Source organism: Fulmarus glacialis, unplaced genomic scaffold (assembly GCF_000690835.1).
Source record: "Fulmarus glacialis isolate BGI_N327 unplaced genomic scaffold, ASM69083v1 scaffold20803, whole genome shotgun sequence".
NCBI lineage: Eukaryota > Metazoa > Chordata > Aves > Procellariiformes > Procellariidae > Fulmarus > Fulmarus glacialis.
This window is the reverse complement of record NW_009203827.1, coordinates 888-14937: the sequence shown is the minus strand read 5'-3', so window position 1 is coordinate 14937 and position 14050 is coordinate 888. Positions and strand designations below refer to the sequence as shown.

The window sequence follows — 14050 nt, the reverse complement described above, 5'->3', positions numbered from 1 at the left end:
GGTCTCGGGGGGGGCGGTGAGGGGCCGGGATGAGCACAGGGAGCTGGGCAGCGCCTCTCCCACCTGCAGCCCGGATTGCCTCCTCCGTAGGATTTAAAGGGGTCTGGGTGGTGCGGGACCCTGACCCAGAGTCCAGGCAGAGCTGGCAAGCTAGAAGCCCTTTTCATAACCTGCTGGAAAACCTTTTTAAACTCAGCTTTCAGTCTTTCCTATCCGAGGCTCCCCTCCACTGCCACTTTGCTCTTACCAGGCTCTCTGAGTCCCCGTCTCCCCCCGCACCAGGGACCGAGCCCCTTCTCATGCCCGTCCCGCATGGGGACACGGTGGAGCAGGGTGGCAGAGACTGGCAGGCCCCGCTCCGCTGCTGCCGCCGGTGGGTCAGCCCTTCCCGGAGCATGCCAGGCAGTGACCCAGGGCTGTGAGCCCCAGCTCTGCCCTCTGCCAAACCATGCCCACTAACCGCAGGGCAGGGCGACTCCAACCTGTGCCAGCCTTCAGATGAATGAAAACCCAGGAGAGCTTCATCCCTGCCAGGAAATTCCTAGGATATTGGGACATGATGTAAAAAAGCCAGCAGTGGCCTGGTGGAAGCCAGCCTCAGGGCTGCCTACCTTTCTCTGCTGTTGTTTGGAGGCATCGTCTGTCTCTTCCCTTTCCTCCTCTTTCCTACAGATTGCTTTTTCAGATGACTTTGTGACTGCAAGATCCTTTAAAGGTTGTCTTTGTCCCTTCCAAAGGCTTTCTGAGATACTTGAATTTCTCTGCTGCTGGTGATCCTGTTTAACATTTATTCAGGAATTCATTTAGTCCCACAGTGATCAGCTGGAATGGAAAGCAGATGTCTCCGGAGTTATTTTCCCCACTCCCAGTGCTGCTCAGGGTCCTGCTGTCCTTCATTACCCAAAAATGCTCTTGCTGAGCTCCACATGGAGAACCCGGTGCTCGCAGCCACCCGGCACCTTGGGACCACCATGTCCGACGCTGGCCTTGAGGTTGCCTGGAGCCGGCTGTGGCTGGTGGGGGGGGTTGCACAGGCCCGGCAGCCCCCACCCCGGGACCCGACAGCCTCCTCTCCCTGTCATTATGATCCGCTTCCCATCGGTGAGCTAGGAGTTTTAAGCCTTAGCCTTAAGACATGTTTTAGATATATGGAAATTCCTCTTTAATAGAGAAGGTCTTTCTCAGGCTCTAAGCATTTCAGGTTGGCTTTTGCATAATAGTATTTCCAGAACAGCTGAGTGGGTATTTTTTATTTTTTTTATTATTTGCTTTGGGGGTTATTTGGTAGAAATGGACTAAAGCCCACAGAGGCCAGTGGTGGGAGCCAGGATTTGGGCTGCCCCTCCCTGTACCCGGCCAGGCTGCCGAGCAGCATCCTCCTGCCTGAGCCACTGCCCTCCTCTGCCTGCCACAAACTGCCTCAAACCTTCCCTGCTCCTTCCCCAGGGTTTTCAGATGAAAGACCATAAGCATCTGCACCTGTGCATACTCCCTGCGCTCTGGACATCGCTGTAATGAGTTTGCTCCAGCTTCAGAAATCTCCAGCCCCAAACCCCCTTTGCTGGCTCCAGCATCGCTTGCTCCCTCTCCTGGCATGTGCTGTGACCCCAGGCTGGGGGAAACCAGGGTTAGTGCAGCCCTTCAAGGGGCTCTTCCACACCATAGAGATGCTTTATGTACTTCGCTTTCTAAGCAATATTACATTTGAATTAATTTTTATGCTGGTTGCTTTTTCTTGAAGAGATTAACAAGCAATTCAAACTAATCTGAAGTGACTCACACTTTACAGGCGCACTGTGCTTGCACACAGCTCGGATCCACAGGGGAGAAATCTGGCGTCAGGTGGCATTTTTCCCAATCAAAGGCTGTGGTCCACGCACAAAACACTGACAAAATAACCCCACAATGCCAGCTTGAATGGAGACAAAATATGATGAAAAAATAACTTTAGTCTGGCTGTTTTTTCACAGATACAGCTGAGTTTTGCACTGGTTTAAGTAAATTGGTTTACAGAAAACAATTAGCATAGGGCAATTTCCATATGGAAGCCAGCTCTTATCTTGGCAGAGTCTAAAGTGCTTTTTCTTCTCGGTGACCTTTGCTTTGCTGACTTCTTTGGGAGCATCTTCCGGTGAATAATGGAAAGTGATGCGTGTTCAAAGACGACGTGGTTGCCAAGGGAGCTGTTAGTCTCCGTCTGTTTATAACTGCGAGACGGGAGCCCGGTTTGAAAGATGGCAGTTGACGGTGGAAAGCACTAGAGCAATATTGTAGCACTAGAGCACTTCAGCTGCTGCTTGAAAAGAAAATTCCTGTTATGACAAAGGCTGAAAGGGAGCATTAATCCTAACAAAAGGGCTGGAATCGAGCTGGTGTGTGAGATTTCCAGCAGCCTGAAGTAGAGAGGTGTGCATCTCTCTGCTATTTGGGACAAAGATGGGCGGGAATCCTTAAATACTGCATTTTGCAATTTATTTTAAGTCAAGCAAATAGGCCAGGTTTTCTGTGATTTCTATGGAAAAGCATTTATTATTTGGGACATTTTTAGGCATTGCAGTCATGGAGCAGCCTCCATGTATGTTTTCCAGCAACATCCCTGGCCCATGCCTCCCCAGCTGGCCCGATGGGGACTGCAACGTCACCATCCTTGGGGTCTATCTGACTCCTGAGCCTTCTCTGCTTTCTGCCTTGGGGTCCCAAATTTAAACTGCAGAGCTCCAGCTAAAGATATTAATAAGGAAGGCAGTGATCACCGAGGCACGGGTGACAAACTACATCCCATGGCCTTTGATAAGGGTGACTGAGATGGGGACTGGGCCACGTACGGTTTGGAAAAGGTCCGGTTGGTTCCTTTCGTTTCTTTTTGTTGCTTCTGCGTTGATTTCCATGCTACATCTGATGGATGGGCAGCTGCATTTCATCAGGTCGTGGGCTCCACTGGTGCCCTCTTGCAGCTGTTTAGGATTCAGGCAGAGGTGCAGGAATTAAGCGAGAGGACTTAATGATCTCCCAGCATCCCTGCTTGCTGTTTTTCTGTGACGCAAACCTGGAAAGCGAGGGGTCCCCAGGCAGCGTAATGGACTAGGAAGCATTCTTTTGGGGAAGACCAAACTGTGGTGGCCCCATAGCTCCTGTCCCCACCCAGCCTGGACCTTTGTGAATGTAGGTTTTAGCAGCTGAAAATGCCAGGAGGGATGTTGCAGAGCAGTCTATCCATCACCCACAAATACAGGTTGCTGTGGGTCATGCCGGCTGTGTGCGCTGGGTTAATTAGCAGGCGTGGCCACGGTTTGGAGAAGTTGCTAAGCCGGAGAGCTGCGTTAAACAACTGCAGGAGGGCTATCAGGTAGCAACGGTTTTATAGCAACAGTATTATATCTGGGTCACATTTTGACTTTTCAGCCTGTGTTTCTGAAGCTTTTCTTCTGGCCCTTGCCTTGTGACAGTGGCATCCAGCGGGGATGGGCTTTTAATGGTGCGTTTTAGTGTAATGCTTTTGCCCAGGCTGTGCATTTCAGGTTGGCTTTGGGAAGAGTTTGCCCCGGTTCGTCCTGTCTCTCGAGGGGTTTGCATGCCGCTTGGGGATGGGTGCTTTTGGCTTTCGGCTGGAGGAGCAGGATGCACCCTGTGAAGGGTGGGAGCATGCGGCCATCACCATCGGCAACACGGCTCCTTGTCTCCATGGGAACCGGCAGCAGGAGCATCCTGCGGTCTGGCCAGAGAGGAAGAGGAGGAGGAGGAGAAGAGGAGGTGGCTGCCACCTTCCTGGGCTCTGCTCACCAGCCAGCTCTGGTATCCCCGGGGGACGGAGGTCTGCTGTGGGCTCCGAGCACACGTGCACACTGGTGGCCAGGGGACCCACGCCTCGTTCTGGCTGATTCCTCCAAATCCAGGCCCCTCTCCCTCAACCACATCCCATGGGCTCGTCCCCTATGAACTCAGGGACACGGAGATGGCTGCTTTTTCCTTTTGAGAGTCCAGGAGGAAAGGGAGGCTCCCAAATGGGCTCCTTCTGCCCCTGGTGTCAGCGGGGACCCCAGCATCCTTCTGTCTCTGTGCCCCAATACCAGCCAAACCCGACATACCCCCAGGCAGGGGCACAGCAACACACGGTGGCACAGGGGCAGGATCCTCATCCCACCCCTTTTTGCTGGCCAGTCTTGCCGAGGAGATATCTGTGATGGGATCTCACACGGCAGCTGCTGGCTGAGGCTTTCAGCTTTGGTGACTGCTGGTGGGACAGGAGCCGGCAGGGATGCCCTCCCCACTCTCCCAGGGTCAGGAGGTTGGGGAAGTTCAGCCAGACTAAACATCTCATTGCAGAACTGATGTGTGCACACACACAGATGCCAAGGAGCCCTCCTGGTACATCACCCCAACCTAAATGTATTGCAGGACTTGCACCTCCCTCTTATAGAGCTGAGGCAGCTCCAGTGAGGAAGGGAATGGGTTAATCCCCCACCTGATGAAGAGTTGCCTGTGCCTCACTGATCCAGGGCAGATTAGGAAAGCTGAAAGGAGCTTGCTCAGCAGGGACACCTGGGAGCGTGTCACTAAATCCCCACAGTGTAGATTTTTGGCAGTTGGAAAAGCATGAAAAACGCACGGAGCATTTAATGGCAACCGAGTGCCCAGCTCGGCAGGGGCTGGGGGCATCGCGCTCCGTGGCATGCTGGCAATGTTTCTTCCCCTGCTGTCCTCATGCCCATGCTCTGCAGGAGATCAGAAAAGTTTATCACGGCCCCTTGAAAGGATTTCTCGGGAAACTGGGCTTGCAAGATGGGTCCTGGCCTCTAAGGGTGAACTGGGGCCATCCTGCCTTTCCCAGAGGAGCTCTGGCCATGTGGGAACACCTTTATCCCCCTTCCTTGCAGAGCAGGACATCGGCTGGGGAGGTGCACAGAGAACTGCTGGGACAGGGTGTCCCCAAGGGACAAGTGTCAATGCTGCGACTCAGGATCACCGATTCATACCCGAGCTCTTGGCACTCCTTCCCTTTCTCCCGCCCTTCACCCCCTGTTTTTATTCCTTCCTCAACCCCCGGCTGCCCTCTCCCATCCCCTGCTTTCTTGCTCAGCCAGTGACGCCAGAGCTCCTGGTGAGCCCCAGCAGCCAGGACGGGGACCTGGGCTCTGAGTGTCTGGAAGACAGAGGGAACTGGACAGGGCGGCTGGATTTCCTCCTCTCCTGCATCGGATATTGCGTGGGCCTTGGAAACGTCTGGAGGTTCCCCTACAGGGCTTACACCAATGGAGGAGGTACTCGGGCATCCTTTGGAGTGGTGACATCTCCCCCTCACTTTGCTGGGCTGGTGGGACATGTTTCTGAAGAGATGCCCCTTCCCCTTCTTGGGGCTGGGGAAGTAGCATCTGTTGTTGTGGGGTGAAGCCTTCTCCTGCCCCCCATGCTTGCTGTAGGGCATTATTCCATGTGTGGAAGGGACTCACCAGCCCATCTCTGCACTCATGGCCTTGGAGACATTCCTAGCTCCATGCTGGACTGAATACCACCTGGGCATCCCCCTTGGTTTCCAATACCTTCTTGGTCTGGTGTCCTCCAGGACTCAGCGGGATCAGCAAACGCTTCCCAGGTATCGAAGGAGGGAGTGATCCTTTTGCAATGCAAGAGCCCAGTGTGATGGTGCAAAGTGACCAGCTTGTTCAGCTACTCCCAGAGTAACTGCTTGTCACATGCAATAGTAATTGGAGAATTTCATGGTGTTTGCAAAAGATTCAAGGAGAGAAGAGAGTCTGTGTGGAGGGGGAAAGCATGGCACCAGGTGGAGCCCAGCCCCTTCCTCCTGCACTAACGGTGAGCTGCTACCCCTTGCTGTCTTCCAGATTTTGGTATAGATCCCTCAGGGCCACAGATGTTGAATTAACTTTATCCTTTGTCATAGATGGGCTTTAGGTGTTTGCTCTTTGTTATTTTTAGGGTGTTCTTCTTGCTTCTTGCAGGAGCTTTCCTGGTTCCTTACTTCATCATGCTGGCCATCTGCGGGATCCCCATCTTCTTCATGGAGCTGTCACTTGGCCAGTTCTCCAGCCTGGGGCCACTCGCTGTCTGGAAGATAAGCCCTCTCTTTAAAGGTGCGTGAGTGAAGTCCAGAGCCTCTGCAGGGCCTCTGGAAGAGCTGTTTGATGAGGACATGGGCCAGCAGCATCGTCCCATGATCCTCAAAGCTCTTGTTAGAATCAAAGGTCAAATCTTGGGGGAATCCTGGTGGAGCAGGCTGGACTTCTGAGTTAGATGTTTTAGCAGCTGCAAGATATATATAAGATCTATTAGTCTTCATGATGTCACGATCAGCTCTAGAAATTTTATGAAAATTATTAAGCCAGCTAGTTTACAAAATACAGCATCAAAGCTAAGCAATGACTGTTAAAGACAAAGGTAAGAATAAAGTGTTCAAAAAAAGATCAAATCAAATACTTTTACTCTCAACATTAAGTTGGAGTAAAATCATCTTATGATGCAATAGATCATCAATTCAGAGAAGGCATGTCCGGAGGGTATAATGGCAATAAAAGGCTCCCCCCACCAGGTGAACCTCTGACTGGTTAAACATTTGGCTGCTGAGATCCAGTGTCTAACCCTTGTTTTGGATGTGCTCCGCTCCAGAGAGATGGCTCACTCCTTCTTTACCCTCTCCTTCCCCCAGGCGTTGGCATGGGCACAATCCTCATCGTCTCCCTGGTGGCCGTTTACTACAATATGATCATTGCTTACGTTCTCTTCTACCTCTTTGCATCCCTCACAAGCGACTTGCCCTGGCAGCACTGTGGCAACTGGTGGAACACCGACCTGTGCCTGGACCACCACGTCATCAAGGTGGGGAACACCACCTTCCCCGTCAACATCACCAACACCGTCAGCCCCAGTGAGGAGTACTGGAGGTAAAGAGGTCAGCCTGACCTGGCCACGGGGACATGGTTGGCATCCAACTGGGGAGAGCATGGGGATGGGATGAGGGGTGAAGGTCTGTGCTGCACATCTCATGGCCTGGTGGACAGCCATGGTGGGCATTGTGGGTGCAGTGATGAGCTCTTGAGGTCAGCTGTGGGTGATATCTCAGTTTAGCCATTGGGATGATGTCCCTGGGATGCGGGAGGCATCCATGATCTACCGCTGCTTTGTTGGCCTGGAGTTATGTTCGACTGAAATGCACCCCATGCCTGGACCGGCTGGGAATTTGCTCTCAAGGCGCCAGGCATCCCCTCTGGGCTCTTTAATGCTTGGTGGAGAAATCACACCAACTGCTCCCCTTCCCCAGCAAATAGCTGCCAGCGCCCTGTTGCTCTCTCATGGCTGAAATTTTTGACAAGGTTATTTGTTGCAGCAGAGGCATTGCTAGGTTCAGAGGGGGTCTCTGGAAGATGGCGGGGGGTGCCTGTGGCTGCTCACTTGCGGTTCTCCTTTCGCCCTAGCCGCTATGTCCTGCACATCCAAGGGAGCTCTGGGATCGGGGATCCCGGGAGGATCCGCTGGAACCTGTGTCTGTGCCTGCTCCTTTCTTGGACTATCGTCTATCTGTGCATCCTAAAGGGAGTCAAATCCTCTGGCAAGGTAAGGGCTGAACAGTCTCTTTTTGGGGGGATCTACAGCGATGCTGACCAGTGCCTGCGATTCTCTGCACATCTGGGAAGGTGAGACCCATAAACAGCATCAGCTGGACACAGGCCACTTCGGGGATGGCTTGCACACCCAGACACTGGCAGGGCTGACACGACTGGCCCTGCTGCATCCCAAGGACCCCAGCACTGCCGGGTGATGCCGGGCGATGCGGTGTCCCACCCCGGGGACTGGGCGGGGTGGGAGCGCTCGTGCTGTGCTCTCGCTCCCGACTCTCCCAGCTGGCCCTGCTCTCCCGCAGGTCGTGTACTTCACCGCTACCTTCCCGTACCTCATCCTCGTGATGCTGCTTATTCGTGGCGTGACCCTGGAGGGGGCCTGGAAGGGGATCCGGTTTTACCTCACACCCCAGTTTGATCACTTGCTGTCTTCCAAGGTGAGCAGGATCTTGTGCAATTTGTTCAAGACACAAAAATGAACCTTCTCCTGCCACCTCCAACATGCAACAGAGGTGGTTCCCCTACTCAGGTGCCTTTTCTGGCCACCCCCTGACCCAAGGTCCTCTCTCTTGGTTGCTCCCAGACCAAAATTTGCCTTTCAGCAATCTGTCTTCGCTCCACACCTTGTCTATACTTGTTCTGTTTTTCTTGGCGTGCGGAGTTGGGAGTTTCCTTGAGTCAGCAGTGTTGGTAGCAGAGACCACCCAGTTTTACAAGGGCGTTTAATGCCACGCTGGGCTGGCTCTAAAATGCCCTCATCAACTCTTCCACTATCCAGCTGACCCACTACAAGTGGTGAGCGTGTTAGCAAGGAAAGGCAAAGACCCCGTGGGCATTGCGTGCCTGGAGGGCTGGGGAAGATGTGCCGGGGGCTCTGGGGAAGCATATTTCCAACTCCCTTTTCCTTGGGGGCAGCTTTCCAAACCCCCGCTCTCCTCAGACCTGTTTCCTTCCCCCAGGTGTGGATCGAGGCAGCCTTGCAGATTTTCTACTCCCTTGGGGTAGGCTTTGGGGGCCTCCTCACCTTCGCCTCGTACAACACCTTCCATCAGAATATCTACAGGTGGGAGCCAGCTGCTGTCTCGTAAAAATCGTGGGTTGAGGGGAGCCATGAAAATCTCCGCTGGTGGGTTCAAAGTCAGCAGAAGCACGTGGTGCAGCACACGGTCACCCAGTGCTGCTCCTTGACCAAGAACCTTACAGATACCTGGCAGCTTGCTTGGGGGGGGGATCTTGAGAGGGACAGAGGGATCTGTGGAAGAAAATTCTCCTAAGCATCAAGACACAGTGCCTGGCTGAGAAGTTTCGGGCTGCAGGTGCTGAAGGCTGAGGATATTTGAGGCTAGTTATGCGTGTTTGTCCTGTCCCCAGCATCCATTGCAGGCCACCAGCAGAGAGGAGAGTCTGGGTGTTGGACATTTGCGCTGATCCCCTCCACTGGGGAAAGCAAGCTTGGGAGGAACCCCACAAAATGACCCATGTCATTAGATATATGCTCCTTTTGACCCTGGAAAGTACATGCCAAGAGAGGCCCTGGAGGAGAGTCACACTGGGTCACCTTACTGTTGCACCTGGGGCTGGCAATGCCACCGTGCACTGGTGTGGGGTGGGAAGGAGTGGCCATGTTCAGAGCATCTTCTTTCTCCTCTATAGGGACACATTCATAGTCACCCTGGGCAATGCCATCACCAGCATCCTGGCAGGGTTTGCCATCTTCTCTGTTTTGGGATACATGTCCCAGGAGCTTGGGGTCCCTGTTAACCAGGTGGCAAAAGCAGGTGAGGCCAAATGAAGACCCTTTCTCCTTCACCCTCTGCCTGGGTGCACTAAGGAGCATCCCTTCCAGGATGGAAGGCATCCGAGGGTGTCAGCGTGAGGGCTGGAGCTGTATATTCAGCTGGCCAAGGGGAGGGAAGAGGGTTCCTGCTGTGCAAACCTTGAGCAGCACCAAGTGATGTCTAATAAAGACCTGAGCAAGGAGCAGGCTGGTTCTCCTGCACCTCTCCACCCTCTGCTGCAGGACCCCTCCTGCCCATCTGGCAAGAGCCCGGCAGGTCCCTGCCGTGGTGCCACTCTGCTGGGCTCTCCTTTCCTCTCCTCCATTGTCCCATGTCCAGCGCTGTCACCCCCTTTTTACCCTGCTGTCCTTTGCCTCCCCTAGGTCCTGGCCTAGCTTTTGTGGTGTACCCCCAGGCCATGACAATGCTCCCCCTTTCTCCATTCTGGTCTTTCCTGTTCTTCTTCATGCTGTTAACCTTGGGCCTGGACAGCCAGGTAAGGACAGAGCCCACCAAGCCAGCCGTGGTGCCCAGGCAGCCCGGGAGGCTCAGGGGACCCTCTTCTCCTTTGTGTGCAGTTTGCCTTTATGGAGACCATCGTTACGGCAGTGACAGACGAATTTCCCTACTACCTGCGGCCAAAGAAAGCTTCTTTCTCAGCTGTCGTCTGCATTGCTCTCTTCCTGATGGGGCTCATCCTCACAACAGAGGTAAGGGTGTGGGGCTGGATGCATCACGGGGACCAGCTAGGGCCTCATTTTAGGGAGAGCTTAGGGCAGGGACTGAGTTTCCAGAGGCACATGTATTCACATCAGCTAGGTGGAAGAGAGACGGTTGATGAGCCTGGGCTTCCTGCGAGTGTTATTCCTGTCCCTGCACCAACTCCAGAAGGAGAGTGATGTCTCCTGAGGGTGCCTGACTGCTGTCTTCCCCAGTGTCCCCAAAGGGGCTACGGGGACATGTCCCCAGAATTGGGAGGACATGGGTGGGGGTTTATTGGGATGCTAGTCCCGGGGATGCTGGCCACTGTGCTTTGCCTCCACAGGGTGGGATGTACTGGCTGGTCCTACTGGATGACTACAGCGCAGGCTTTGGTCTCATGGTGGTGGTGATCACTACCTGCCTCGTGGTGACACGTGTCTATGGTAAGGGGGTCTGTCCCCACAGGGGCACAGGGAGGAGTGGGCTGTCTGTATGAAGAGAAGGATTTAGAGGGAGCAGTAGGGGAGCCAGCAGTCTCGCATCGGAGCATGAAACACCTCTGCTCCAACCTCTTGTTTCTTCTTGGCCATCACTGGATTCACCTCTCCAGAGATACTTGGGGTGCTGAGCCTGGTCCCTCAGACAGCACCAGCTGTGCGCCCCTTCCTGCATCTCCCAGCTGGGAGGGGAGACACTTTGCTGTAGAGGATGCAAACCACTGCTTTTGGTCAGTGCAGGGCAACCTGGTACAGGCACCTGGCTCTGGGGAAGGGATCACGGCTTCTGAGTCCCTCTCCCTCTCCCTCCTCCAGGCATGAAGAGGTTCTGCCGAGATATCCACATGATGCTGGGCTTCAAACCAGGGCCTTACTTCAGAGCCTGCTGGATGGTCCTGTCCCCGGCAACAATGATGGTAACTGCTCACCTTGAGGTGCTGGATGGTGCTGGAGAGCTGCAGCGGTGCCAGCATCCCTGGATGACCTCCCCTTGTGAGAAGTCGCTCTGCCGGCGTCTCCTGCCCCAGGGACCATTCTGGTTCTGCTGGGAGGTCTCCAGGCCTTTTCTGAGCATAAGACCTTCAGAGGGCTCTGGGCTGACCTCGCTTTCTTCTCGTCCCACAGGCTCTGCTGGTGTACAATATCGTCAAGTACCAGCCCTCTGAGTATGGCAGCTACCGCTTCCCCGCCTGGGCCGAGGTCTTGGGCATCCTCATGGGAGTCCTCTCCTGCCTGATGATTCCCGTGGGCATGGTGGTGGCTGTGCTCCGAGAAGAAGGGATGCTGTGGGAGGTAGGAGGTGTTGCGGCCCGGCATTGCTGGGGAACACCCCAGAAAGGTGCAGGGGTGACCATGAGTCGCTGCTGAGCCTGTATCCTCCCACAATTTCTGCATCCTCTCTCTTGGAGGTGTGTGTCCCCATCCCTCCGTGCTGCCCATGGGGTGTGAGAGACGATGCGTCCCAGGGCATTTCCAGCATGTCCCCTCCCACGATGCCAGGCAGGCACTGAGCCATGCTGCTTCCCAAATGCATCCCCCCTCCAAAACAAGCCTGCTATGCCTCGCCTTGTGGGGAAGTACATTGTCCCTAGCATGGGGCGGGCATGGGCACATGGGACTTTGCACCCATTTTGCAGGAGCAACGACAGAGCAAGGAAGGCAGCTGCCAGACTGTGCAGGCAGCCACAGGCAGTACAGGTGGGATCCCTCTGCTGAAAGGTTTCACCTAGGAGCAGGTCATGGAGCTGCTGGAGCCTTCCCAGCCCTGGCTGGGCTTTGCTGCTCTCCCCAGCCTGTTAAAAGCAGAAGCAGCAGAGCTTTCTGCCCTCCCCAGGCAGCAGCTCACCGGCTGGAGCACTTACTGGCTGCAACCTGGCTTGGCACAGCCGTAGGCACAGTGGCATGTCCAGGAACCACTTTGGCTAAGGCTAACCCCTTGCCTGGGCGACTCTAACCCCACACCACAGGGCCATAGCCCTACAATAGCCCCTCGCTCCTGCAAGCCCTCACCACCAGCACCCACAGACCATAATACCTCCCCAGCCCTCAGCAGGGCACTTACACAGAGCTGCCTTCCCAAAAAGCTTCAGGACAAGCTTTTGGCCCCATCCCATCCTCACGGGGATTATTCCAGTCCTTTAGGCCTGGCAGAGCACACTGTCGCCCGGGAGGGGTGGGTGAGCTGCTGGGTGGGGGCGCCGGCCGGGGAGTGGAGGGGGTGCCAGTGCAGGGTGCCCGCGCTCCCTCCGCTTGTCTCCTCGCAGCGAGTCCAGCAAGCCAGCCGGCCTGCCATGGACTGGGGCCCGTCGCTGGAGGAGAACCGGACCGGCATGTACGTGGCAAGCCTGGCTGGCAGCCAGTCCCCCAAGCCACTGATGGTCCACATGCGGAAATACGGGGGCATCACCAGCTACGAGAACACGGCCATCGAGGTGGACCAGGAGATGGAGGAGGAGGAGGAGTCCATGATGTGAGAGGACCCAGTGCCCCGTGGGCTAGAGGGGGGCTCACCCCCCCAGTTTGCACAGGTTGCACTGTGGCACTTCAGGATGGCTTGGGGGGGGTCTTTCAGGGAGCAGTCGGGAGCTGCCGACTCCGCCGGCCTCCTCACCACTGCCCTGGGCCCACCAGGATGGAGCTGCTGCCCGTCCCAGTGCCCCCGAGGTGTTTCTGTTCAGTGTGGCAAGCTGTGTGACGAGTCCGTGCGTTCGTGTGACCGTGTCTGGTTCAAGTGTCCAGGCTGCCCCGCTTCCACCCTCGGCCCCAGCTCTGCTCTCCCTGTGCAAGGATGCTCGGGCTGCAGGGATGTTCAGGCTGCAGGAGGTGGGGAGGAAGAGGAGGTCCTCTGCATTGGTCTGTTCTCTGCTCATGCGTATTTAACTCCAATAACCCATGAACACATGCGAGAAAGGACTTTAATATCCTCCATGCCCTGAGGATGGTGTGTGCCAGTGTGCTCTGCTCACACGAAGGTGCTCCAGCAAAACCAGCACAAATCAGTGTTCTACTAAAGAAATCTGACCTAATAAATGAGCAGTTAAAAACAATTAGAAGAAAAAAAAAAAGCTTTATAAACAAACCAGCTTGGGCCTTTCCAAGCTTGTAGATTCCCCCAGGGACCTCGGTGGGTAAGATCAGCTCTTCCCCGTGGTGCCTGGCAGGGCTGGGGCGACCTGAAGGAAGGGAAGAGGCTGGGTGACCTGATCCCCATGTGCGCAGGAGGTCAGGGACAGGTCTCAGCTGGACCCAGTGCCAAAGGAGGACCCGTGTCCATCCCTGAAGGGGATCTGAGGGCTGTCCCTAGCCCTGGGTGCTGCTTTTCCCAGGGAAAGGTGAAGGGCTGGGTTTCAGTGCCTGTGTGTGATTTTGGGGTAGCTCAGCCTGGGGCCCATGTCCCAGAGGCCCCATCTCCTGCCAACGCTGCTGGCCTGGGGGGTGCCGGTGAGCTCCTGGACGGGCTGTTTTGACCCGACACTGCCAGTTCCCACCACCCCGGTGTCGTGTGCACCTTCTCCCATATACCGTCGGCTCGCCATTAAAAAGCTGTGTGTGACACAGCCTCTGTGTGGGTTATTTGGGGGTTCCTCAGCATGCAAGAAGGGCACATCTAGGGGGGCTTCCAGGGATGGGGGGCACAGCCCCCCTGCGCTTTGTCCTGCAAATCTCTGTCCTAGTCAGGTAAAAGCCAAAAACCCAGGATAAACAGAAAAATTAGGGTTTATGTCTGGATTATGCATGTGGCCCCAGTGCGCTGGGCTATTAACGCCATGCGCCACACAGCCCTGGGTCCAGCGCCGTGGGCTGAGCCTCCAGGGTGAATCCCGGCACGAGGCTGCAGTTTTCCTTAACGACCCTTCCCTACGGTGGAGAAGATCTAATCATTGCCTTCGCCCCTCTGAGAACGTAGGGCCGGCTCTGACATCTTCTCCTCCTGCCCGCCCACCTTCCCATGCCCGGGGATGCTGAGCTCCCTCCCCAGCCGGCTCTGCCCTTCCTTTTCCCA

At 55.3% G+C, this 14050-nt stretch overlaps 1 protein-coding gene across 1 annotated transcript; it reads left to right on the top strand.

The window, feature by feature from the left end:
* Positions 1 to 3518: 3518 nt before the first annotated feature.
* Positions 3519 to 12521, top strand: SLC6A7 (solute carrier family 6 (neurotransmitter transporter), member 7; the record flags this gene model as incomplete). Its single annotated transcript, XM_009574779.1, has 15 exons — positions 3519 to 3710; positions 4719 to 4730; positions 5078 to 5258; positions 5958 to 6089; positions 6662 to 6896; positions 7428 to 7566; positions 7874 to 8008; positions 8531 to 8634; positions 9225 to 9349; positions 9733 to 9845; positions 9928 to 10059; positions 10395 to 10494; positions 10864 to 10964; positions 11173 to 11340; positions 12312 to 12521. Coding segments are annotated over 15 exons (2079 nt in total), but the record flags the coding sequence as incomplete, so codon positions are not given.
* Positions 12522 to 14050: the final 1529 nt, after the last annotated feature.